The sequence below is a fragment of the Pelobates fuscus genome, chromosome 12, assembly GCF_036172605.1.
Source record: "Pelobates fuscus isolate aPelFus1 chromosome 12, aPelFus1.pri, whole genome shotgun sequence".
In the NCBI taxonomy this organism is placed as follows: domain Eukaryota; kingdom Metazoa; phylum Chordata; class Amphibia; order Anura; family Pelobatidae; genus Pelobates; species Pelobates fuscus.
Window position 1 is genome coordinate 8,313,536 of NC_086328.1, and position 26,924 is coordinate 8,340,459.

The 26,924-nt window shown below is 41.1% G+C and overlaps 1 protein-coding gene across 2 annotated transcripts in view; it reads left to right on the forward strand.

Annotated features, from left to right (window-relative positions):
• CDH13 (cadherin 13) overlaps positions 1–26,924 on the forward strand; it is a 535,505-nt gene that overhangs the window by 187,927 nt on the left and 320,654 nt on the right. For both annotated transcript variants that reach the window (XM_063437863.1, XM_063437864.1), the window contains exon 3: positions 18,000–18,208. In XM_063437863.1, the coding sequence (XP_063293933.1) occupies positions 18,000–18,208 (209 nt within the window). The remainder of the gene's footprint in view (positions 1–17,999; positions 18,209–26,924) is intronic.

Here is a 26,924-nt window from a genome sequence, read left to right on the forward strand (position 1 = left end):
GAGAACGGCAGAAGCACCACCAATCAACCCTGAATCTATGCTGCTTCACCAGTGCACCACACAACTGAGATCATTTCCACATACAGACATCTACTCAATGCTGCTAAAACCCTCTCAAATTATCTTACATACCCCCTCATTCTCTGCCACTCCCTTTCTCCGCATAACCAAATCTTTACCAAACAGCCCCTTGACTACAATCACATTAGTAGAAAATGTTCTTATTCCTTCAGGTAAACTGAAATGAGCCTAGAACAGGTTTCTTATTTTAGATATAAACCAATAGTTTTTCTTTGCACCAAACTGTGACTTTGTACTAAGCAACATCTAAGTTGTGATTTCTAACTATGTGTGCGTGCTTCTACTTTCCAATCTTAACCTATATCTTTATATATTGTTTTAAAAACCTTGATAAATGAAGATAAAAAATAAATAAAAGTCTTAATCTGATTCCAAATGCAACACCTAAAAGCCTAATTTAGCCTCCCTGGCACAGAGGCCAAGTGTGTCAGCGGTATTTTGTGAGCATTGCCGGGTGTGGAGATGTCTTTAGATAAACGCATATACTTTTTTCGCTGCCCTTTTATGTGGACATGGTTGTTACTCGCATGGCTGATTAAACATGATAATGATGTTCATTTGCAGGTCACTAATGAAAATAAATCAACTAGACATTTGATGAAAAATTAGTCACCAGAAAAGAGAGCAAGACTTTTAAAAGAGGAACATTGTGCGTGATCAGTTTGACTCCCCTGTTTCTCAATAGTACATTCTTTTTTTTTCCCTTTATATTTTGTTTATAGGCTGAGGTCCATCATGGGTCCACATAAATAGTATTAATCCTGGAATATGCACTTTTCCCCAAAAAACAAAAATAGGATTATACCAATCATGAAATACAAGTGAATGCAAATAAAAAAAAAAAATTAAAATGTGACAGTCTAATATTGTAATATAATATTGTAATCTATTTCACTGTTTACACGCAACAATAACATCCTGATATTGGTCAGTAATTTATACATTCCTATACAACCCACCTCTACCTTGTAAATACAGAGACACTGCCATCATTTATCAACCAGACACCACTAAATTCTGTAATGATTTGTGAATGACTCCCCCACGCTCTTATTGTGGCTTGAAAACTGGCAAACAGTCTGTGAATTGTGCATAACATCTTCTCTGCTATTTTATTTTAAAGGGACAATCCATCAGAAACTGTGTGCAACACCTCTTCTGTGTGACATAGGGATGTAATAACGCAGCATCTTAATGGAAAGTTGAGCTCCCTTCATAAAGAATATTGTGTGCCTTGCAAATTCTCCCTCAGTGCTATATGTGGGATAACATGACCATGTCTTCCCTCTGGAGGAGGAATGGGATGTTGTATTTATTTACTTGGGATAGAAGCAGAGAATAGTAAAGAGAAAGCATTTTGTCTTGGTATTGACATGTTGGTCTCACTGTCTGATAATATCCAGCTGTCTGTGATTGTTGATGTTATTGCACTTTTGAAGCCGGTATATTTTAATCTGAAACTGGCAAACTTTCACTTTAAATCCTTGAGTGACATTTATTAACAAACGATATAATTTTGCAAGCTATATTATCCTAATACATCAAGCATTATGCTGGGTTTAATAGACGCTTTGTGAGAAGGCGCAATTGTGTTGTCTTGTGCTTCGAAGATGAAAAGTATTCATTAGATTAGCAGAATATAATTTGACTGAAGTTATATTTTAGTCACGTGCCAATCTCTTAATATCTCTGCGTTTCTCACAGGCTGGTTTATAACGTGGTGTGAGAACACCAGTAACAGCCACAAATACTTTTGGTTTAAAAAAAAAACTGTGTTTCTTTATAAAAAGTTTCTTTGTTTTTATAATCTTGACTTTTCATATTACAGGTAATGCGGTGTAAAATTATCTGTTTTTTAAGACATTTTTCTGGAATTGAATAATCCAGCCATTTAACAAATGCACAGCTCAAATTAGCTCCCAACACTAAAAAGCAGGCTTTTCCATGCTGACAGCCTTGGTCTACCTTTTCTGTTCAACTCTCTAAGCTCTGTGAACTTAAAGGGACACGCCAGACGCCTAAAGCACTTTAGCTTGCTGAAATGATTTATTTGTGAAGAGTTTTTTTCTCTTTTTTTTCCCCATTTTACAGAAAGTGTAGATTTCAATAGAAATTTTCACTTTTAGAAATTAACCTTCTTACATCCTCCTGGCTGTCAATTAGACAATTGATGCTGTTACTTCCTGGTTTGTTTAGCTCAGTGGAGATAAACTCAAGAGGCAGTAACTGCCCAGAGCACCTGCCTTGCAAAAACTTCTCACTGAGCTGCATTGGGAAGTCTGCGATTGGACAGCCACAGAAAATCTGGGCGGGGTTAGAAGGGGAGGGTTTGCAATGCCTGCAGACAAAAAAAACAACACAAAAACTGCAGCTTTTGCAAACTATTTTAGATATACAGTGACAATCTGGAAGTATACACTTGAGTATGCATACAAAGGGAAATAAAAGGAAAAACAATATATAGTGCAGATGGTTTTCAAATGAAAATGAGTGATAGTAGTGGATTCCCAGCTCTGTTAAAGGTGAGCATAAGCATTACCACCAATACTATATTTACGTCTTTATACAGTACTACTCAGCTGGTTTGTCTCTTTCTTGTTCTATATCCCTGGAGGAATATCATTCGGGGCAAGGGGTGTGTTGCTGCCCAAAAAGCAAAGAGGATTTATTTACGGAGCCAATACCATATAGGCTCCAGTCCATGTGAGTGGTTTAATTATTTTGTACTAGCACTCATTTTCATTTGAAAACCATCTGCACTATATATTGTTTTTCCTTTTATTTCCCTCTGTATGCATACTCAAGCGTATACTTCCAGATTGTCACAGTATTTAAGGGGTGAGTGTACCCCATTACTATCCATATTGTAATAGCGCTCCACTTCTTGGTATATAGCCTATACCATTTTCTTTTATATCTGTATTGTATTGTGGATAAAGGGTAGTCCACTTTTTGTGTTGAGCTGCTTCCACTGCCTAGGCACTTTAGAGTATCACTCACTATCCCTGGTAAGAGATAACCGTTTCTTGCATTCTATTTTAGATATACCACAAAGAAGAAATACATCATTAACTGCAAGCATGTTTTCATTTGGGATATAGCAATATATATATTATGCAACAAAACATAATGCCTCTGATTATGGTAGACTTCTTTTTCAAACTTCTTTTGTTTGTATGGCACCTACAGACAACACTGTACTATCTGAACAGGAAAATACAATATGTGAACATGATTTTACCCAGATGGAGCAGGAGATTAGAGTTTGCCATCAGGGGAGGAGATGAGTTTATAAAGAAGGTGAAATTACTACGTATGTGTTACCTTTCAACTGCACAGCTGCTTGGGAAGTGGTCCAGCCGTGTAGCAAGCCTGGTCTCGCTCTGTGAGGATGATACAGGGAACTGATACAGCAAATAGACAGTGAGGAAATCATGTCATATTGATGGAAAATCCAATGTTACCAGTAGTTGGATTTTAGTTTGTGTTTGGGGCGGAGGTGTCTATGGAGAAATTGATTTTAAAAGAGAAGTGATCTTGCAGAAATGCAATGATTCGGATATGTTAAAGTCCGGTATTTATGATGAGAGGTGAAAATATTTAGCAGACTGGGTGTTTAGAGATGCAGAACTCTCAGCAGACCAGGAGCAGCCACAAAGTATCCCTCTAGTTCTTATGAAGTCTAGCGAAGTGTCAGGCGTATTGTGGTTCTGCAACAGCTAGGTGATCTACCTTTTGGCCAACTGCGCTGTCAATATTCTTGGTTGTTTTACATAGTGTGGGTCCGTCCAGATGCAGAGTTCACCGTTCTGCATCAGCTCTTTGTGAATGACATGATTTGTGATGCTCAGTCTGATATTGGGAAGTGTATGCAATAGCCTCTGAGGTGCCAAGGCTAGCCCTCACTGCAGTAGAGGTTCCTCCACATGGCCAGGGATGGGGCTCTTTATAGAGCTGTAATGGAGCCTTACTTCTTCAATTCTCATCTTCCATTAAAAATAAATGTAATACGTATGATCGGATGATACAGCAGAGTGGGGAAGAGGCTCTAATTAAGGAATTAATCATGCATTCGTTCCCACTCATTAATAATGGCAACTGATAGTGTAGATTTAGTCGCTGTTACTGAGACATGGTATAATGAGAAAAATGACTGGGACATAGCAATACCAGGGTACTCTTTATATAGAAAAGACAGGGAAGGGGGAGGGTGGCCCTGTATGTAAAGGATAGCATAAAATCTAGCCTAATAAAGGTTAGTGAGGCGAACACAGAGTCCGTTTGGGTTATGTTAGAATTTGGTAATCACACAGCAACTCGTGTAGGTGTGATTTATAGGCCCCGAGGACAAATTGAAGAGTTAGATAATCTACTAGTTGAAGAAATAGCTAAAATGACAATGAAGGGGGAAGTTATCATCATGGGTGACTTTAATCTTCCTGATGTGAATTGGAAAACAAAAATAGCTACTTGTGCCAGGAGCACACATATTCTAAACTCCCTACTGGGATTGTCTCTAAAACAAGTCGTTGAGGAGCCAACTCGTAAAGAGGCCATACTAGATTTAGTGTTAACAAATGGAGATTTGGTATCAGATATTACTGTAGGTGAAAGTTTAGGATCCAGTGATCATCAGTCAGTGTGGTTTAATATAAGAACAGTGACTGAGTCACACCACACAAAAACAAAAGTTTTAGACTTTAGAAAAACAGACTTTTCTAAAATTATAATATGTCTAAAGGAGTCATTATCAGACTGGAGCAATTTAAATGGAGTCCAAAAGAAATGGGATTATTTAAAAGTTGCACTACTGAAGGCAACAGAAAATTGCATTAGGCTTGTCAGTAAAAGCAAAAAATTCAAGAAACCACTGTGGTACTCCGCAGATGTGGCCAAAATAGTAAAAAACAAAAAGTTAGCATTTAGTAATTAAAAAACAACCCAGAGTGAGGAAGACAGAATGACCTATAAGATTAGGCAGAAAGAGACTAAGCAAGTTATAAGAGCTTCCAAATCACACACAGAAGAGAAAATAGCACAGTCAGTAAAAAAGGGGGACAAAACTTTTTTTAGATACATAAATGAGAAAAGAAAAGTAAAACAAGGATTAGTTAGATTAAAAACAAAAGAAGGAAGGTATGTAGATGAGGATAAAGGTCTAGCTGACTGCCTCAATGAATATTTTTGTTCGGTATTTACAGATGAAAATGAAGGAAAGGGACCTCAGTTAAGAAAAAGGATAAATGAGTCATTTATTACACGTGAGTTTACAGAGGAAGAGGTTCTATTTCAACTGTCAAAAGTAAAGACAAATAAGTCAATGGGACCTGATGGGATACACCCAAAGCTATTAAAAGAGCTTAGCGGTGTACTAGCAAAACCATTAACAGATTTATTTAACCAATCATTGATAACAGGAGTAGTCCCAGAAGATTGGAAGTTAGCGAATGTTGTGCCCATTCACAAGAAAGGTAATAGGGAGGAGTCGGGCAACTATAGGCCAGTAAGCCTTACTTCAGTAGTGGGGAAAGTGATGGAAACCATGTTAAAGGATAGGATTGTTGAACATCTAAAAACACATGGATTTCAAGATCAGAGACAACATGGGTTTACTTCAGGGAGATCATGCCAAACTAATCTTATTGATTTTTTTGATTGGGTAACTAAAATTCTAGATCAGAGTGGTGCAGTAGACATTGCTTACCTAGATTTCAGTAAGGCTTTTGACACTGTTGCACATAGAAGGCTTATCAATAAACTGCAATCTTTGAGTTTGGATTCCAATATTGTTGAATGGGTAAGGCAGTGGCTGAGTGACAGGCAACAGAGGGTTGTAGTCAATGGAGTATATTCGAAGCTTGGGCTTGTCACCAGTGGGGTACCTCAGGGATCTGTACTTGGACCCATTCTCTTTAATATTTTTATTAGTGATATTGCAGAAGGTCTTGATGGTAAGGTGTGTCTTTTTGCGGATGATACTAAGATATGTAACAGGGTTGATGTTCCAGGAGGGATAAGCCAAATGGCTAATGATTTAGGTAAACTAGAAAAATGGTCAGAGTTGTGGCAACTGACATTTAATGTGGATAAGTGCAAGATAATGCATCTTGGACGTAAAAACCCAAGGGCAGAGTACAGAATATTTGATAGAGTCCTAACCTCAACATCAGAGGAAAGGGATTTAGGGGTGATTATTTCTGATGACTTAAAGGTAGGCAGACAATGTAATAGAGCAGCAGGAAATGCTAGCAGAATGCTTGGTTGTATAGGGAGAGGTATTAGCAGTAGAAAGAGGGAAGTGCTCATGCCATTGTACAGAACACTGGTGAGACCTCACTTGGAGTACTGTACACAGTACTGGAGACCCTATCTTCAGAAGGATATTGATACCTTAGAGAGAGTTCAGAGAAGGGCTACTAAACTGGTTCATGGATTGCAGGATAAAACTTACCAGGAAAGGTTAAAGGATCTTAACATGTATAGCATGGAGGAAAGACGAGACAGGGGGGATATGATAGAAACATTTAAATACATAAAGGGAATCAACACAGTAAAGGATGAGACTATATTTAAACGAAGAAAAACTACCACAACAAGAGGACATAGTCTTAAATTAGAGGGACAAAGGTTTAAAAATAATATCAGGAAATATTACTTTACTGAGAGGGTAGTTTGTCAGGGCTCCGCGGGCAGCGGTGAGGGGAGGCTGCAATCCTCTCGCAGCACTCACCCTCGGTCCGTCGCCGCCCGCGGTCCCCTCTCCCCTTACCGTTAAGCGAGCGGCGTCCTCTCCTCCTGACACGCCGCTCGCGTCCTCCTCTCCTCCTCCCAGCGGCAGCATGTCTAACGCTGCACGCTGGGAGCCGGCACTATTATCTAAGCGCCGGGGTCACTCACGTGTCCCGGCGTTAAAGCTACAGTGCAACAAACACAGTGGGGGGTATAGATATCCCCCACGTGTGTTTGTTAATACTGATTGGTGGTTAGCCAATCAGGATTCAGGCTAGGATTTAAATACTTACCTTTCCTGTCTATCTGTGCCCTGTTGTGGTCTTTGCTTTTTAGTATTGATTGTGAACGTGTGCTTTCTGGTTACGTACCCTCTGGCTTGTTATACTGACTTTGTGACTTTCTCCTACCCTTTGACCTCGGCTTGTTTCTCGTTATTCTGTTTTCTGGTTCCCCTTACTCGGCTTGTCTCCTGACTATTCTTTGTGTGCTTAGCCCGGCCACTCTAAGGACCGGTACAGCACACTTTCTGTGTGTGTGTCTGTGTGTGTGTTAGCGTGTTGGGTTCCCCGGGATCGTGACATTACAACAGGGCCATAATGGAACCTGCTGACATACCACAGCTCCTAGTTAATCAGGAGGCTAGAATGGATGGCTTGGACCACCGTATGGATCAGTTTGCTCAAGCTTTGCAGACCATACTGGCTCGTACTGCACACCTGCAGCCTGCCGTCCAGGAGGCGGTTGCTGCTGTGTCCGAACCCATTGCCACTCCAGTACCCGTTCCTGCCCATGTAGTCCATATGACACCGCCACAGCGCTATAGTGGTGACCCAGCATTGTGTCGTGGTTTCCTCAATCAAATTGACATCCATCTGGTGATGAATCCACGTTCCTATCCCACCGACAGATCCAAAATTGCCTTTTTGATAAACCACCTGTCTGGGAGAGCTTTAGCATGGGCAAACCCCATGTGGGAAAATATGTCTCCTATGTCCTTTGCAGATTTTTTGTCAGCATTCAAACGCACGTTTGATCAACCCGGTAGGGTTGCCTCTGCTGGCAAAGCTCTGCTTAGGGTTCGACAGGGTAACAGATCTGTAGCGGATTATACTATCGAATTCCGCACTCTAGCAGCTGAAGTGGTTTGGAATAACGACGCCCTCGTAACAGCCTTTCAGGAGGGATTGGCCGCTTACATACTGGATGAAATAGCATCCAGGGAACTGCCTGTCCTTCTAGATGATATTATAGACTACGTAATCCTTATTGATAACCGCATTAGAGAGAGACGTAGTCAAAGACGGCTGGATACACGGGTGTTACCTGCTCTACCCAGTACTGCATTACTAGCGTTACCCGCTCCTAGGCAACCATCCCCCGAACCCATGCAATTGGGTGCTACGGGGTTAACTGAGGCTGAAAGAACGTATCGTAGAAGGGAGGGGTTATGTCTCTATTGTGGAAAGAGGGGTCACCACTGTAATACATGCCCTAAATTACAGGGAAACTCCAGCACCTAAGGCCTAGAGAGGGGTCGGCCTCGGGTGTTATGACTTTGTCCCCTCATGTGTCCATCTCCAGACCATTTATTACGGTCTCTCTTTTGGTCAATAAAACCACCATAACAACTAAAGCCTTGATCGATTCAGGTGCGGCTGACAACCTTATGGATGAGACCTTTGCCAGAACCGCAGCCTTGACTTTGATCCAAAAGGCCACACCCTTGGCCGTTGAGGCCATAGATGGTAGACCACTTGAGAGACCTCTGGTGACCCATGAGACCCAAGATATAGAGATGTGTGTGGGTGCTTTACACAAGGAAAGGTTAACCTTCCAAATAATTGACTCCCCTACTGCTTCCATTGTTCTGGGTTTTCCCTGGTTAGTGAAACACAACCCAGTACTTGATTGGGGTTGTTTAGACATACTCTCCTGGGGGGAATCTTGTCAACGAGACTGTATGGCCCAAGTACGTCCCATTTGTTTACTTAACGTGCCCACGGCTAAACCGCTTTCTGTTTCTGTCCCTTCTGTGTATGCAGACCTTGCTTTGGTTTTCGAAAAAAGGGGGGCAGATAAGCTACCCCCACACCGTGAGTATGACTGTGCCATAAACCTATTACCGGGTACTATGCCTCCTAGGGGTAAGGTCTACCCTCTTTCTGAGAAAGAAAACCAGGTCATGGAGGAGTACATACGAGAGGCCTTAAGTAAAGGTTTTATTAGAAGGTCCTCCTCTCCTGCTGGTGCTGGTTTCTTTTTTGTGGCAAAAAAGGAGGGCGATTTGAGACCGTGTATAGACTACAGAGCCCTAAACAATATAACGATTAAAAATGCCTATCCGATTCCCCTCATTACCGAATTGTTTGATCGTGTCAAAGGTTCTAGATATTTTACTAAACTAGACCTCAGGGGGGCTTATAACCTTGTTCGTATTAAGGAGAATGATGAATGGAAAACGGCGTTCAATACGCGTAGTGGGCATTACGAGTATCTGGTCATGCCTTTTGGATTGTGTAATGCTCCTGCCGTTTTTCAGGACCTCATAAACGATGTCCTTAGAGATCTACTGCATGTCTGTGCTGTAGTCTACCTAGATGACATACTTGTATATTCTCCAGATTTGAAGACACATCATACTCATGTTAGGATGGTGCTTAAAAGGTTGTTGCAGAATGGTCTTTATTGTAAATTAGAGAAATGCTTATTCGACCAAACCTCTGTACAATTCCTGGGTTATGTTATTTCTGAACAAGGATTCAGCATGGATCCTTCAAAATTGGAAGCTATACTGTCCTGGCCCCTTCCCCAAGGACTTAAGGCAATACAGCGATTTATAGGGTTTGCCAATTATTATAGAAAGTTTGTTAAAAACTTCTCATCCATTATTTCCCCTATCACTAAACTGACAAAAAAGGGTTTACACCCCAGGGTTTGGAATCCTAATGCTATTGTGGCCTTCGAGACTCTAAAAAAGGCATTTGCCACTGCCCCTGTGTTACACCATCCTGATCCTTCCCTTCCCTTTGTACTGGAAGTAGACGCCTCTGAATCAGGTATAGGAGCAGTGTTGTCACAAAGACAATCGTATGACGAACCCCTCCTTCCCTGTGGTTACTTTTCAAAACGCTTGTCAGAGTCTGAAAAGAATTACGACGTTGGGAACAGGGAATTATTAGCTATAGTGATGGCATTTAAAGAATGGAGGTACTTGTTAGAGGGAGCTAGACACAAGATTTTGGTTATAACCGATCATAAAAATCTATCCTATATCGCAGATGCTAAGAGGTTATCCTCTCGTCAGGCTAGATGGTCTTTATTTCTCTCACGTTTTCAGTACATAATCACATACAGGCCTGGTTACCGAAATGTCAAGGCTGATGCCATCTCCCGCCAGTACGAACCTGTAGATTCTATTACCTCCACTCCTGAGCCCATTGTACCCACAACTAATATAATAGCTACTACCCGTTTGGTTATCTCGTCTCTTTTCCTTGATGGTATCAAGTCATACCAACCCCAAGCACCCTCTGAGACCCCTACTGGTAAGCTGTACGTGAAAGTAAAAGACAGAAATAAGTTGTTGACTTTATTTCACACAGCCAAAACGGCTGGTCATCCAGGGGTTACCAAGACTTACAAGGGTCTTCTCCAACAGTTTTGGTGGCCCTCACTCAAAAAAGACGTGGTAGATTACGTGCAGGCTTGCCGTGTCTGTGCACAGTGTAAGTCCCCTAATGTTAAACCCCTGGGACTCCTTATGCCCCTATCTGTACCCAAGAAACCGTGGACACACTTATCCATGGACTTTATTGTGGATCTTCCTTCATCTGATGGGCAGACAGTAATTTTGACTGTAACGGATAGGTTCTCCAAAATGGCGCACTTCATTCCGCTTAAGAAGCTACCTTCTGCGGTTCAGTTGGCTCAGGTGTTTGCCAAAGAAGTGTTCCGCTTGCATGGTATACCACAAGATATCGTATCTGACAGGGGCCCTCAGTTTGTCTCTCGGTTTTGGAGAGGCTTTTGTACTGAGATGGGGGTCTCCTTATCGTTTACTTCCTCCTATCATCCGCAATCTAATGGAGCTGCCGAACGAGCAAATCAGTCTGTGGAGTTGTATTTACGCTGTTTCACGAATGCACACCAGGACAACTGGTCCCGTCTCCTTCCCTGGGCTGAGTTTGCCAGGAACACTGTGTCTCATTCTTCTACTGGCGTAAGTCCTTTTATGGTGGCTTATGGGTTCCAACCCGCTGTCCTTCCCGGTGTATTCTCCGACAAGGGAATGCCCGCTTTGGACGAGCACCTCGCCTCCTTACGGAAGATGTGGGATCAGGTCCATGCTGCTCTTTGTCGTGCTGCTGCTACTCAAAAGAGGTTTGCTGATCGTCGTAGGTGTGCGGCTCCTTCTTATGCTCCGGGTGATAGGGTTTGGTTGTCCTCTAGGAATCTCCGCCTTAGGGTTCCCTCGATGAAGTTCGCGCCCAAGTTCCTTGGTCCCTATAAGGTGTTGCGTAGGGTGAATCCTGTATCCTACTCCCTGGCCTTGCCCCCTTCCATGCGCATACCTAACACCTTTCACACCTCCCTTTTGAAGCCCTTGCTCTGTAATCGGTTCTCTGGCTCTCTCAGGCGTTCCGATGCCCTCCGCGCGGTCTCTAGTGACGTATATGAGGTGGCTGCTCTCCTTGATTCTCGTTTCTCTCGAGGTCGGTTGCAGTATCTGGTTGATTGGAAGGGTTATGGCCCGGAGGAGCGGTCGTGGGTTTCTGTCTCTGACTTGGACGCCCCCTCCTTGATCCGCTCCTTTCATGCGCGGTTTCCTTTGAAGCCTTCGGCTTCCCGCCCCCTGGGCGGTCTTCGAGGGGGGGGTTATGTCAGGGCTCCGCGGGCAGCGGTGAGGGGAGGCTGCAATCCTCTCGCAGCACTCACCCTCGGTCCGTCGCCGCCCGCGGTCCCCTCTCCCCTTACCGTTAAGCGAGCGGCGTCCTCTCCTCCTGACACGCCGCTCGCGTCCTCCTCTCCTCCTCCCAGCGGCAGCATGTCTAACGCTGCACGCTGGGAGCCGGCACTATTATCTAAGCGCCGGGGTCACTCACGTGACCCGGCGTTAAAGCTACAGTGCAACAAACACAGTGGGGGGTATAGATATCCCCCACGTGTGTTTGTTAATACTGATTGGTGGTTAGCCAATCAGGATTCAGGCTAGGATTTAAATACTTACCTTTCCTGTCTATCTGTGCCCTGTTGTGGTCTTTGCTTTTTAGTATTGATTGTGAACGTGTGCTTTCTGGTTACGTACCCTCTGGCTTGTTACACTGACTTTGTGACTTTCTCCTACCCTTTGACCTCGGCTTGTTTCTCGTTATTCTGTTTTCTGGTTCCCCTTACTCGGCTTGTCTCCTGACTATTCTTTGTGTGCTTAGCCCGGCCACTCTAAGGACCGGTACAGCACACTTTCTGTGTGTGTGTCTGTGTGTGTGTTAGCGTGTTGGGTTCCCCGGGATCGTGACATATTTGATGCATGGAATAGGCTTCCAGCTGAAGTGGTAGAGGTTAACACAGTAAAGGAGTTTAAGCATGCGTGGGATAGGCATAAGGCTATCCTAACTATAAGATAAGGCCAGGGACTAATGAAAGTATTTAGAAAACTGGGCAGACTAGATGGGCCGAATGGTTCTTATCTGCCGTCACATTCTATGTTTCTATGTTTCTAAGTAAGATAAGAAGCAAAACTCACTCATTTTAGAGCTATCTTCATCACTTCCTCTAGCTATAAACTATAGCTGCAAATTGCAGGGCCGCAGTAATAAATATGCACCCCTGCCCTGTGCATTTTCTCTCTAAAAGAGCAATTACTGCAGCTCTGTCTGTACCCGTATACCAGAATTTCCAATTAATGACTTTCCAGCAAAAGGTTTTAGCCTATGCATAGTTCTCGAGTTCTGAGTAAAAAGCATTAAAGCCACCAAAGCGTTTACGTCGCTGGTGAAACAGTGCACTCTTTGTACTAAGCACAGTATGTCATATTCTATTATTATTGTGATTACGGAGAGGCACATAATTCCTCCTACACCACATAACTGTCACTACAATTAAATGCTACATTCCTCCCGCAAAACTGTCACAATGTATTTCTGACTCTAAGAATGCATTAGCACATAAAAAAAACAGCCATTATTGGCGGGGGGAGAGAAGTGATCATTTATTCGCTTTACAAAATGTTTTCTGTAAATTTTAACTCTTCTACTGGGTGTTACAATCCACTACGCTTAATCTCTCCATATCCAAAAAATACCCTCTTCATAGTAATCATTTCTAGAAAATGCTACTTGCATATCTAGAATCCTGGATTTTGACAGCAGATGCAAGCTGACTAACTGATTAGTTGTAATTATTTATATATTAGATTATTAGATGTATTACAACTTTGTTTATGTATATACCGTACATATATTAGTGCGCTCTTGTGCTAAGCACAGTATAAACATATATAAATATATATATATATATATATATATATATATATATGTGTGTGTGTGTGTAAAACCCAATAAACTAACAATAATAATAATGATAGAAAATAGTCACATTTGAAGTGTCGGCTATAACTATAAACCCAGAGGCTATGCACTCTGTCACTAGGAGCTACGCCCAGATCAAGAACTGGGTCAATCGTTTAAGATTCTCCTGTGCTTTTTAATGGCAGTGTCCTAATTTAAAAGTTTAAAAAAATAAGTATTTAACATTTGTTCTCTCATTCTTTATTTAGAATGGATAAAACATACATATTGCAGAGATATAGATAGTATACATAAGGCACGGAAACAGAATCACATGCATAAAGAAAGCATGGACTGTGTGTGATCTCTGAAAACATTGCATAACAGTGCTCGCTTAGTACATAGTGCACCATTTTATCAATAAGGAGAAGCAGTAGCGTGTCACCCATGGAAGCTGAAATAAATGCTTACTCCTCCAGCAAATCAAATATACATGGTAGTACTTAGAGACTCTGTGCGTTAGATAAATCAGTATTAAAAGGTACATTGCTCTTTAAGTCACATTGCCATTATATTATATTCTTGAATTCTGTATATTAAACAGGAGCTGTTGCACATGGAAAAATGTGAATTTTGTGTGGATCTTTGTTCGTATTTACATAAACACACACTCACACTTTATTGCATTATAAAGAAAATGCAATTGGATAAATTACAAATATTAACACAAAAAGTTTTCTACAATATTCCTGTCTGTATTGCAAATCTCCGTAATAAAGATCTGCTGTTTCAGCCGTGAACTCCCACCAGACCATGAAGATGTTGAACACACTCCTGGTGTTTCCATACATTTCCAATAGAGCCTTGCATATATTGTACATGTACAGGGCACCAGAAACTCTTCTGTTTAATTCATTAAAACCAAACATATAAATATAGCAACATCTACCCTAATTGCTGCTGGGACATGATATCTATATCCACTAATGCAGCTTTTATTATTATTATGTTATTTATATAGCACCATCAAATTCCGCAGCGCTTTACAATGGGTGGACGGACAGACATGTAGTTGTAACCAGACAAGTTGGACACACAGGAACAGAGGGGTTGAGGGCCCTGCTCAATGAGCTTACATGCTAGAGAGAGTGGGGTAAAATGACACAAAAAGGTAAGGATAGTATTAGTAGACTAGTGACAGTTGCAGAAGAGGAATCAGTTGGGAGCTATTAACAGTTTCATTTATACGCTTTTATGAAGAAGTGGGTTTTTAACGATTTTTTGAAGGAGCGGAGACTGGGTGAGCATCTAACGGAGGAAGCGAGTTCCACAGGAACGGTGTAGCCCTCAAGAAATCTTGAAGGCGAGCATCAGAGGTGGGAGTACGGACAGAAGATAGACGTAAGTCTTCAGCAGATCGGGTGGGAGCAGCATTATGTAGCGATTTGAAAGCAAGAACCAGAATTTTAAATTGAGCTCTATATTTTATAGGAAGCCAATGTAGGGACTGACAAAAGGGTGAGGCATGCCCGGTGCGTGCGGACAGGAAGATGAGCCTCGCTGTCGCGTTCATTATGGACTGTAACGGCGCAAGTTGGGAGCATGTAAGACCACTGAGAAGCGGATTACAGTAGTCAAGGCGAGAAAGGACAGTGGAATGAACCAACACCTTAGTCGCATCTGGCGTTAAGTAGGGGCAGATGCGGGCAATGTTTTTGAGATGGAAATGACAGGATTTGGCGATAGATTGAATATGAGACTTGAAGGCGAGGTCGGAGTCAAAGAGAACACCTAGGCAGCGAGCCTGAGTGGTGGAACTGATGGTAGCACTGTTGACTTGGAGGGAGACAGACACAGGAGTAACAACACTTGAGGGAGGAAAGCTATTTATGATAATGTCTGATACAGCTGTATTATATAGCAAAGGAAACTAATATTCTGGACGTTAGATAGAGGGACACAGGAGGTGCATGGGCAGACAATGCATCCACATTTTATAATTCTAAATACGATTACCTAAACTATATTCTAAGTACATGGCTTTAATTCTTACTAGAACAGGAACTGTAGACTACTGTACAACATCTACATATTACTTAACAAAAACAAAGAAAATTGGATTGACAAATGCTTTTTTTTTTTCTTGTTTACTCCTTAAATCTTTCACCCTTCCGGAATGGAATCCTAATTGCCTTGTCATTACATGCTTTATGATCTGAATATCATATATCACTCGATTCAATTAGAACAGTCACACTCTTTTCAGGGAGCAGTAGGAATTGGGCATGGAGATGGAGATTTTGAAATTAACTGATAAACAAGCCATGGTAGAGGCTTAGATCAGGTTTAAAATATTTCTATCCCTTATACTCTCCCACTGCATATAGTCTCAGGATGGAGACATTGTAGACTAGAGCAGGGGTCAGCAACCTATTGCATGTGTGCTGCCAGAGCCAAACATGCTCTGGCTTATCTGGGACTTCAGATATCTGCTTGTGCAGACTGAGCGATAATTGTAGAGGTTAGGGACAATCCACCATTTGTAGCACTTAGAGCAGTGTTTCCCAACCCAGTCCTCAAGGCACACCTACCAGTCCAGGATTTAAGGATTACCCAGTTTTGTCTAAGGTGTTTTTTCTATTTTCTCTAAAAACACCTTAGACAAAACTGGGTAATCCTTAAATCCTGGACTGGTAGGTGTGCCTTGAGGACTGGGTTGGGAAACACTGACTTAGAGGAAGTGATCTCAGAAAACTTCCTCCAAGCACTTGTGAAGGGGAATACTCATTGGAGTAGAGCAGCCTGCTACTCCTTCTCTTGTCCTGTACCTGGCCAGCATGGCCCCCACTGGACCCCAGGGAAGCCACCAACACTACTAGATATACACAGAGCTGCAAATAAGCCTCCCCTCATTCAAATAATACAAACAGCCCACACAAACACAGACCCCACAAACACAACATGAATGACAATTCACATACACGCACACAACTCCACAAGCAGCCCCTCACATGCAATACAACAAGCAATCCCAAACATGCACACATCAACAAACACAATGTGACATATCATCCAGACACACAATTACACAAGCACAAATGCAATGTTAAAAAGGAACCGCAGCACCCACAAATAACACAAGCACAATTCAGCAACATATACACATAATTTTTTATTTTTTTTTAAATAAGACCGACATGCCAAGAGACTTCAAGATCTTGTTTTGGCACAGTACTACTAAAAGGTTGTCTACCCCTGGGATAGAGAATCCATCTGTTAATTTTACCTTCCCAGGTGCATTGTGATATTATTAAAGATCACTGGATTCTGATTTCCTGACTCTTATCACAATATTGTGCGATGCAGTCAGCCTAAGTCCTATTATCCTCTTATAACTCATAGATTCCCAAAATATAACTTGGAAAAAAGAGAAAGAAACCGCGCCCAAAGATTATGTACAAAACTTGATACGTACACAAGTCTCTTAAGGTTATATACACATTAGACCTCAAAAAGAACGAGAAACAATAATAGTGCAGTACAGTATGTACAATGAATGAGTGATGTGTGATCTTATGGGATTTCACTCACATTTGATTGAGCTATCTCAGAGCGCAGCTGTTTCAGCGCCTGGACGTAACAATCCCTGTATGAGGATATGTGATGATATGGGCGTCCCAAATGGCTCAAATGTAGTGCAGTATGCAGAACATGTATAGGAGTAAATACAAAAAAGGATGTTCCAATAGTGCAATACATATTCGTGAATATGGAGTAAAAAATAAAGTAATGTACTCACATTTACCAGAGCAGAACTTGCTCTGCTATATACAGCGTTGGTGGTATAATCCCCACCTAGGAATAGGGTGATGCCAGGAAGTAGTAGATGGAAAAATAAAAGTATAAATATAAAATACACTATTCATTAACCATACAAAAAACAAATAAAAGCAATATAAAATAGCTTAAGGAGTTCATCTTTACGCGTTTCACCTCTTCAAGGCTTCTTAGAAAAAAAAAAATTTCTTCTACATTCCCAAAATATAGAATGGTGCATTGACAAGCGTTTGAACATTTAAATTGCGCTGTAAGACTATATTGTATTATTAGGCTAGCATTAAAATGATTTCATATATTTTTGTTGGCCCGATCACTAAAAATGTGAGGTTTAGGTTTTGGGTGAGGAGTTTGGAGTGACAGAAACTACACATCACTCTCTACTCTGGGTCAGAGTTTTCATACATGATACAGCTACCAAGATCTATATTCTGAGTAAGACCCATTGACTTTCCACACATCCCATACTGGGGGACTAATCCTCATCACTGGCAAATGCATCCAAAAACTGGAATCTCTGCCCCTAAATAAAACAGTAACTTTTTTGAGGGGGAAGAGGGGGGAGGAGTGTTTCAGGTATCTAGGTTTCTAGGTATCACTTTACGCATGAGAAATGTGTTCACTGCCTGGGAGAAACAGCTTTTCAGAACCAAATTCTCTAACATTAGAAATGATTCTAAGTGACTCTATTTGCATACCCTTGTGATTATGTATGTTGGGCTAAATTTTGTTACATCTTTTTCATTTTTTTCCTTTCTTTGACTAATATGCCAAATTCTATGATGGAGTAAACTTTGTTTCTCTTGCTGATTAAATGACCTTGCCCTTTACCTTTTCTTTCAGTTTTATTCGATGACTGTCAAGGCAATGAAGGGGTGGTCTATGAAATCTCCAGTCCAGATTTTAAAGTGGAACCCGATGGGTCATTAATCGCTCTGAGAAGTGTAATCGAATCTTCACGGCCCTTGTTCATTCATGCACACTCTGCTTACTCAGATGATATGGCAGAAGTAAAGTTTATTGGAAGGAAGGACAGACACAGCCCCTTAAAGGTAACACTTATAATTTTATACGGGTATTCAGCCTTTTCATCCATTAACGATTAGTTCTACATATAATAACTAATGTATCAAATACATGACTGCACGCGCCTTTTTTAAAATTTATTTCTGTATCGCTTAGTATCGATGTAAAAATAATAATAAAAAAAAAATTGACGGGAAAAAAAATAAATTAAAAAAAGGATCAGTTCTATCCTATACACTTACCACCATTTTAGAGTTGGAGGTTGACTTGGTGACCGGACCTGAGCTGAACCCTACCTAACCCACCCCTACTTCCCTCTACATCACCCCGTTTACCCTGGAACCATCCACATCTTCTTGCCCCTATTCTTCATTCATCCCCCCTCCCCTCCACCCGGGCGACCCTGCCTGCTTACAACCCAGCAGAAACGTACAAACCGCACCCCCCCTCCCCCCCAGACACAGAACGAACGACGCGCACCACAACCCCAGGTATCTAAATGGGACATGGCCACGACACACGACAGAGACACACGCGAGACAGCCTACCAGAGGCTGCCGTCCCACTACACATAACACAATGACCAATAGGCCAACAATCCCAGCTCTCCCCCCACCTACCAAACAGCTCCGAACGCAGATACACCCCGACACATAACCCTCTGCTGCCCACAAATCTCACTCTCCCCTGTTAACATCATTAACAGCTAGGCTTCGAGCCTCGTACCCGAAGCCCCAGCGACAGACCCAACCAAATAGACCTAAACGCCACAACCTAAAGCGTGTCCCTACCAAGTAAGATACACAACTGAACACCTGTTCAATTGACGAAACCCCATACAACAAGCAATGTGACATGGGAAACCTGCCAGGTATACTTAACCCACTCCCAAAATAACACCCGAATCATATACCCTGATGGAACTCCTAAATCTATCCACCCCCGCGAAAATGTCCACACCCTACTACAAAAGTTGACTGATTTGAACCACGCAACAGTTATTACAACACTGTTCATGGTATAAAATGGTGCAACCATCACATGCCGTAACGCAGTGATCAACTCGTTGAGTAACCAAACTCCATAACAATGGCATACCTATACACGTGCTCCTTCAGCCTAAACCATCACATGCTCTGTAAACTAACTGATACCATGTTATAATATGTTACACATGCACTCTGTATTTCCTGTAACCTTTTTTCAAACTGCTTTGTAATACGAATTTATAACAAAATAAAAAACTTTTGAAAAAACAAACAAAAAAGAAAAACATGGAGCGGTGGGGGGCTAATGATACACATGTTAGGCTGAAGAGGTGGAATAAGATACATGGAAGACTGGAGAGGGTGGAATGAGACAGATGGAGGGTTGGGTGGGGGTAATGAGACACATGGAAGACTGGGAAGGGGGCTATATGACACATGGGGGCTATTGAAACATGGAGGGCTGAGGGAGCTAATGAGACACATGGATGGCTGGGGGGTAATAAAAGACATAGAAGACTGGAGAGTGTGGAATGAGACACATGGAGAGGTGGGGTAATGAGATACATGGAGGGGTTGGGAGTAAAAAAAAAGTAGAGGCTGGGGAGAAAAAAGACACAGAGGGGTATGTGGAGAATGAGACAGAGTGGCTGGGAAAGGGGAACAAGAGACACACAGAGGGGCTGGGGAAGGGGAGAATTAGACACACAGAGGAGCTGTGAGGAAAGAGACACACCGAGGTCTGGTAAAGAGCCCAAAATGGCCCTATTATTGCTATCTGTAGAATACTCCGGAAACAGAACAGCTCACACTGGAGGGCAGAAATGAATTAGAAACCATTATAACTTTTACAGTAACAGAATAAGCCAGCATAACTCTGCAAAGTATCATGTTACTATATAGTACAACAGGGCCTGACTGGGAAAAAAAATTTGCCCGGGCATTTTTCAATCACAGCGGCCCCCTGAGAAGGGGGCAGGGCCAGAGAGGGTGTGTTTTGTCATGGCTAATGACAAGCACGCCCCCTCTCAAAGTGAGCATGTTGGTTCAATGTGCAGAGCCCTGCTGAAGATCTCAAGCATTGGAAAAATGCTCTGTATTTGTTCTGCACAGCACAAGCAAATGTAATAACATGCTTGCGCTGTGTTTGCTTTTAACTTGTCTCTGGTGTCTCCACAAGTGGGATACCAGAGGACAAAAGGGCCAGGAAAGCGTATGGTGCATGTGTTTGGAGCCTGCTTGTGGTATTGCGAGTGTGTAGAGTGAGCTGAATGTGGTGTGGTATTGTGTAAATAGGTCAATTTCATTTGTGTTTGTGGTGTAATTTGTGTGGCTAGGGGCTGTAGAGAGTGTGTGTGTATAGGGGGCATAGTGTGTATAGGGGATGTAGTGAGTGTGTGCATACGGGCTATAGTGTGTGTGTGTGTATAGGTGACAAAGTGTGTGTAGAGGTTGTAAAGAGTGTGTGTTTAGAGAATGTTGTATGTGTTTGCTTACAAGGAATGTAGTGTGTGCATGGGGGATCCAGAGTTTGTATTTCAGGCATGTAGTATGTGTAGGTGGTGCAGTGTGTGTGTAGAGGATTCAGTGTATATTTTATGTTTAGACGTATTGTATGTGTGAGGGGCACGTATTATGTGTTGGGTGTATGTGTGAAGGGTGCAGCATGTGTGTGTGGGGTGCAGTGTGTGTGTGAGGGTGTTCTCATCTGACGTCAAATTCAATTATTCTAATTTCCTTTGTCTGTTAACTCACTGAGGGATAATTTATACATTATATATATATTTATATATATACATATATATATATATATATATGTATATATATATATATATATATATGTATATATATATATATATATATGTGTGTGTGTTTGTGCTGTATATGTGTGTCTTGAGGGTGCTGTGTGTGTATGAAGGTGATGTGTGTGTATGAGGGTGCTGTGTGTGTGTGTGTGTGTGTGTGTGTGTGTGTGTGTAAGGGGGTGCTAGGAGTGTCTGAGTGTACTGTGAGTAAATGTCTATTTAAATATGTATTTTAAAGAAAAAACAAAAAACAAAAAAAAGTTATATCCCCCCTCCCTTCTTACATTTAGCATGGGGGGGGGGGGCAGGGGGGAGCCGTGCTGCCATGGAGGAGGGAGCCGTGCTGTCTTTCCTGGTGGTCTCAGTGGTGAGAGTGAACTCTAGCCACTAGAGTCAGTCTGAACCCTGCAATGCAATTATTGCAGTTTTTCAGACTCTGTGATAAGTTTCATTGCAGGATTAAGGGGACATGAACATTGCACCCAGACCACTACGATGAGATAAAGTGGTTTGGATGCCTACAATGTCCCTTTAAAGAAGCTATGAATATCCATGGCTTTAGCCTGCCTATCAACAAGCAGGCTGCTTGCTACCCGGGTCCTGCCCTGCCTCCCTCCATCCCCAGCCGGCATAGCAGTGCCTGTGAGCCGGTGAGGGAGATCTTTGATCTCCCCTGTTGACCTCGGCCCACGGCCATCGCGGCCCACCGGACATTTGCCCGGTATGCCCGATGGCGAGTCCGGGCCTGTAGTACAAAATATCTGCAGATAGTTTGTTGTTGTAATCCTCTTTTAGGCACAGGTGAGTCAATGTTAAAAATAACCATCCTGAGAGAACAATCTCAAATTTTGTTGATTAATCTCGCTACCACTGTTCATGCCACCACTGACAGTTGGAGTTACTATTCCAACGACAGAATGTTGGGCAGATAATTCTGACTTTGGCACCACAAAGCGACAACTCTTTCAAGCAAAGACAGAAAAACATAACCACCGCAACACTGCACGCAGCCCTGCAGCAGGATCTCGATGTTATTGGCGTAATACACAACAGTGTGTGTTGAAATGATTAAATGGAATCTATCAGGCCCTTAAGACACTTCTCAGCTGCAGACGGAAGCGGAGGAACAGTGATTAGAAAGAAGATTGCACCTTGGGAAGGCATACTGTTGAAGTAAAGTTCAGAAAAAGAAAAATTTGCAGGTGGCAAGAGGGGAGGAGGAGGGGGATTTACTCCAAGGCAGACAAGTATTTTGTTTTAAATTACCAAGGGTGCACATGTAAGAACCCCCGTGGAGATTGGTTTGAAATCCGTTTTGGTCGGTTTGCTGTCAGTATCTGACGCATCTGTCGCGCCCATAGAGAGTGTGTTAAAAGAAAGCCATTAGAGAAACACAAGTCTCTCTACAAACATTCAACAAGTACCATCCAGAGTCTGCTTGAATGATATTATGGGACAGCTTTAGCTGTAACGAGTTAACCCTTTGAGTGGTTGGGTTATGTCTCCCATTTATATCTTCGTAAGGTTTTCAAAGTGATAGCTTCCATGTGTATGTTTATATCCCACACAGCCTGTTTGTGGAGTCCACAGCTTCTAGTGGACCAAAGTCAGATGTTAAATAGTGCTCACCCATTAAATAGTTACATAGACTGAAAAGAGACATGTATACAGCAACTTCAGCCTTTCTCGCGCTTGATCCAAAAGTAGGCTAGAAACCCAGTTTGAAGCATTTTTCAATTCTTCAACAAACTAGAAATAACATCCTTCTTGACCCCAGAATGGCAGTCAGAATCCACCTCATTGGACTACAAGGTTTAAATTAAAATAGCTGGTCACAGAAAATCACGAACTGATCTTTGCAATTCTGTGCCCTAGTTGCAAAACAATGTGCTGTCTCTGAAAGGGTTAGTGTATATAATAATGTGTATAGGAAACTGCTCAGGTTAATGTGTTGCACTATTCCTGCTCTAAAACAATAAATTATGCTAAAATAGGAAATTATTCAATTTTTCAGGACATTAAAAAGTAATAGTTTGGCAGCATATCTCAGTACAAGGACACAGTGCTGGGGTGTGAGGAATACATTTTAATCAGACACACACAGTGCTGATATGAGGGGCACGTTTCTAGAGGGGTCGCTGTATTTCCATTGGATGATACAATATCAGTAGACATGTACAGGATTATCTACTAAAGTGAGAGTCCAAAGTAAATGTAACTTTTTAGGCCAAAGTAGCTGAATTTGAATTCTTCCTTTAGCTGGTACTTCCAAAATCTGTCCGCTCCCCTGCTGCCTTGTGTTAAATGTTTTTTTTTCTTTCTGGTGTCCATGGTTATAGCCTTGTTTGAGCATAAAATATTTTTATCGTTTTGTATGATTCTTGCAAAATCAGATAAAAAGTAACGTTGTTTGAGATCTCACCTATAACGTTACAAGTTCTCCCCAATGAAACTCAATATGTGAAATAAATGCAGTTTACAGTATTTTAAGGACATTCAATAAATATATTTTGATAAAATACATTTATTTAATAAATAAATAACACTTGTAGAAAAATAAAGAATGAACAGAATAGAAAAAAAAAAAATCACAACCCCTGATTCAGATGTGCACAGAATGAGTAGGAAACATAGGAATTGAACTCCGCTCAATGTACTACCCGTAGGCTTCTTTCTAAGTTGTAGGTTTGAATGATATTGTAAAACCTTTATACTATGATACACAACATAGATGCTAGAAGCCTTGATGGCTATTAAATTGGGCAGAAGAAAAAAAAAATGGGTCCAAGTTCTGAGTTGCCTGAGGTGCTATTTGATGGGACACATTTAAAAACAACCTAAATTCTACCCATACCCAGCCGCCCTTTAAAGAGCTCTAAATAATAATCAGTGGGTCAGTTTGTGCTGTAGTGGAAGAAAGGTGGGGGTATTATAGATTTATGGTGTGTATGTGCAATTTATAATGGGTGTTTGTGAGTTAACTCTTTCTCAAAGGGACAAAGGGCAGAATTGTCCGTTATTCACTGTTTTACCACTTGCATTTAAAAAAGAAATGCACATTAAGACAATTTGCTTATAGGGTGCCGCATTAAAGTGCCACCGTGGACAAGCTAAGGTATAATGAAAGATTGCAAGACCTAGTTTTCATTTCATCCTTCTTTGGTAAAGAATAAAACTTCCAAAGTATATTTTCAAACCCAAAATTGTTGCAGAGCTTAGCCTTTTGACCTGACTGTTATTATCAGAAGTTTCTGATCTATTTGTTATTCTGCAGCGATAAAAGAAAATGAAATGGCCGGTCGACTGACCATTAAGTCTCTGTTATTATTACAGGAAAAGCAATCATTCTTTAGGCACCTAGATAATTTCCCTTCACTATATGTAATTGCTGTATCCAAGAACCGTACACCAGTCTTTGGTAGTCAAACGATTTGTTCCTACTTCCCATTACGTTTCCAATCAAAGCGTTTAATGCTTAATTTTATAGAGACAAATGCATTTTAAATAACTGGACTAAAGATACTAGAGCACCATAAATATTTCATATGAGCACAGTCTTACTGATTAGGACTCCAATTGAAGGCTACAATTGGTGAAAAATGTTTGCATGGCCTCTGGTGTCGGTTAGATCAAAGGTGAATCACAGATTGAAACAGTTACTTATTTCATGGTGAATTGCTTTGTATACTTTTAGTAATTTTTTTTTCCAAATTTTCCCGTACAGTCAATTTTTTTTTTTTTTTTTTTTTTTTAAAGTGACCCAGCTCAATGAAGTTGTCTGGGTGTAGTGTCCTATTCCCACTTAGTCCTGTAATGTTAATTATTGCAGTTTTTGAGAAACTGCAATGATTACTTTGGATGACTAAGACTGCCTCTAGTGGCTGTCAATCAGAAAGCCACTGGAGGCACTTCCTGGATGTACTTCCTGGATGTTACCAGACTCCAGGTCGCCTAACTAAAGCAGTGAATTCCTGCCGCGCATTAGACTAAAACAGGGGTCAGCAACCAATGGCATGTGTGCCATGCATGGCACTCAGGTGTCTTTGCACAGCATTTAAGGCTGCCAGGCACAGTGGAACTTCAGATATGTGCTAGTGCAAACTTTTGAATTGGATTCTGCACTATAGCCCACAGAGCTGCAACATAAGTCTCCACCTCACACACAAACACACACACAGTCAAAAACAAACACAACAGCACTCACAATCCACATACATGCACACAGCCCCACAAGCACTCTCTACACAACACCAAACACACAGTGTGACATAAAACCCACAGACACAATTCCACAAGCAGCCCCATACATGGCCCGCATTTATAGATACACACAATATGACATATACAATACAACAGCCCACATACGCAGATATACAACTCTACAGAACCACTTCAGCACCCACTAATAACACCAGCAGAATATTGCAACATACCTCAATTTAAAAAATAAATAAATAGGACCAGCACTCGAAGGGACTAAAAGCTTTTCTATTGGCACAGTACTACTAAAAGGTTGCTTTACCCCTCGACTAAAACATTAGCCTGGAATGTCTTTTTATTAGAATTATTAGAATGATTTGATTTGATTTTCTTTTTATGATACAGATTTATTTTTTACATTTCATAATGGGAATCTAATGGATTTGTCATATTTGTATTGCATATATTTACATTTCCATTGAATTGTATAAGCACAAATTGTGCCCCTTTAAGTATGAGAATATCCCATGCCCTTTTCAAAATATACAATTTTAAATTATAAAGAAAATCTATTTCCACTTCAAATCTTTAGTTTGTGCTTTATCTTAAGCAGCAGAGTACAGTTTTCTGCATGGATAGGTACACCAATTTTATTTCCCTAGTGAAATTTCACATATTTTCCATTATACATTTTTTTTAACTTTTTTAATCTATGTGTGTGGAAACTGCAGCATGTACTCTACGTAATAGTAAAGCGTGTGTAACAAATATATTATATATAATATAAAGAGATATGTCCAGACTCTGGCACGCAACCCCAAAAAATATAAATGAAAAAAACATTACCCGGGTGCTTCCAAGCAAATAATACAAACCAAGTCAAACAGGACAACTCTCTTGGTTTTTCCAAAGTGTATTTCAAAAAGTGTCCACCACCTTTACATCAACGTTTCGACCCCTTAGGGTCTTTATCAAGATCCTGTTTGACTTTGTATATGTATATATATAATATACTATCCTGTTTTAGGTGGGAGAGAGGATTGAATTGATCTGTTTTACATACATAACTTTAAATTAACTACTTAAATGGCTTGAATGAGAATAAAATATTGAAGATAAATTATCAGTAAAACATAAAATGCTGAATAGCTTGGCACCCCAGACTTTATCATTTATATGTAATTAGTATATTCAGTAATTTCATAGTGGAGCTCGCTTCACTCTAATAAATGAGACCTTTCTCTTGACCTGAGTCTGAGCTTAATTTTGCAGTTATAGAAACACTATAATTTGGAGAATCTTTCTGCCTCTCATTTTATTTATATCTGATTAGAACCAGGTAGCCATCAAGCATGTGTATTTACTAAACTAGGAGTAGTGGAACAGTGAAGTGGGTCATTTCAATTTCAGAGCAAAACAGCCAGCTGAAAGGAAGACACTTTTTGCATTATTCAAAATTCCTTTTTTTAGTGAATAAAATACCATTCTCTGGATCAAAGATTTAAGATTCTCTAGTTTTCCTGACAAGTTCACTTTAAATTCTAACATATCCTTATACATCAAAGGACAGAATAAGTTACATACTAACCATTTCTTTAGCACTAGGGCTATACCAGATACACTGTAACGCCTCCCCCTCCTATGTCTTACCTCCCCTCCGTGCAGGGCTTTATTTCCACTACATCAGAGTGTTAATGGAGTAATAATGTCTGTGTATACATTGTAGTTGTTGTATCATAGAGCAAGTGAAC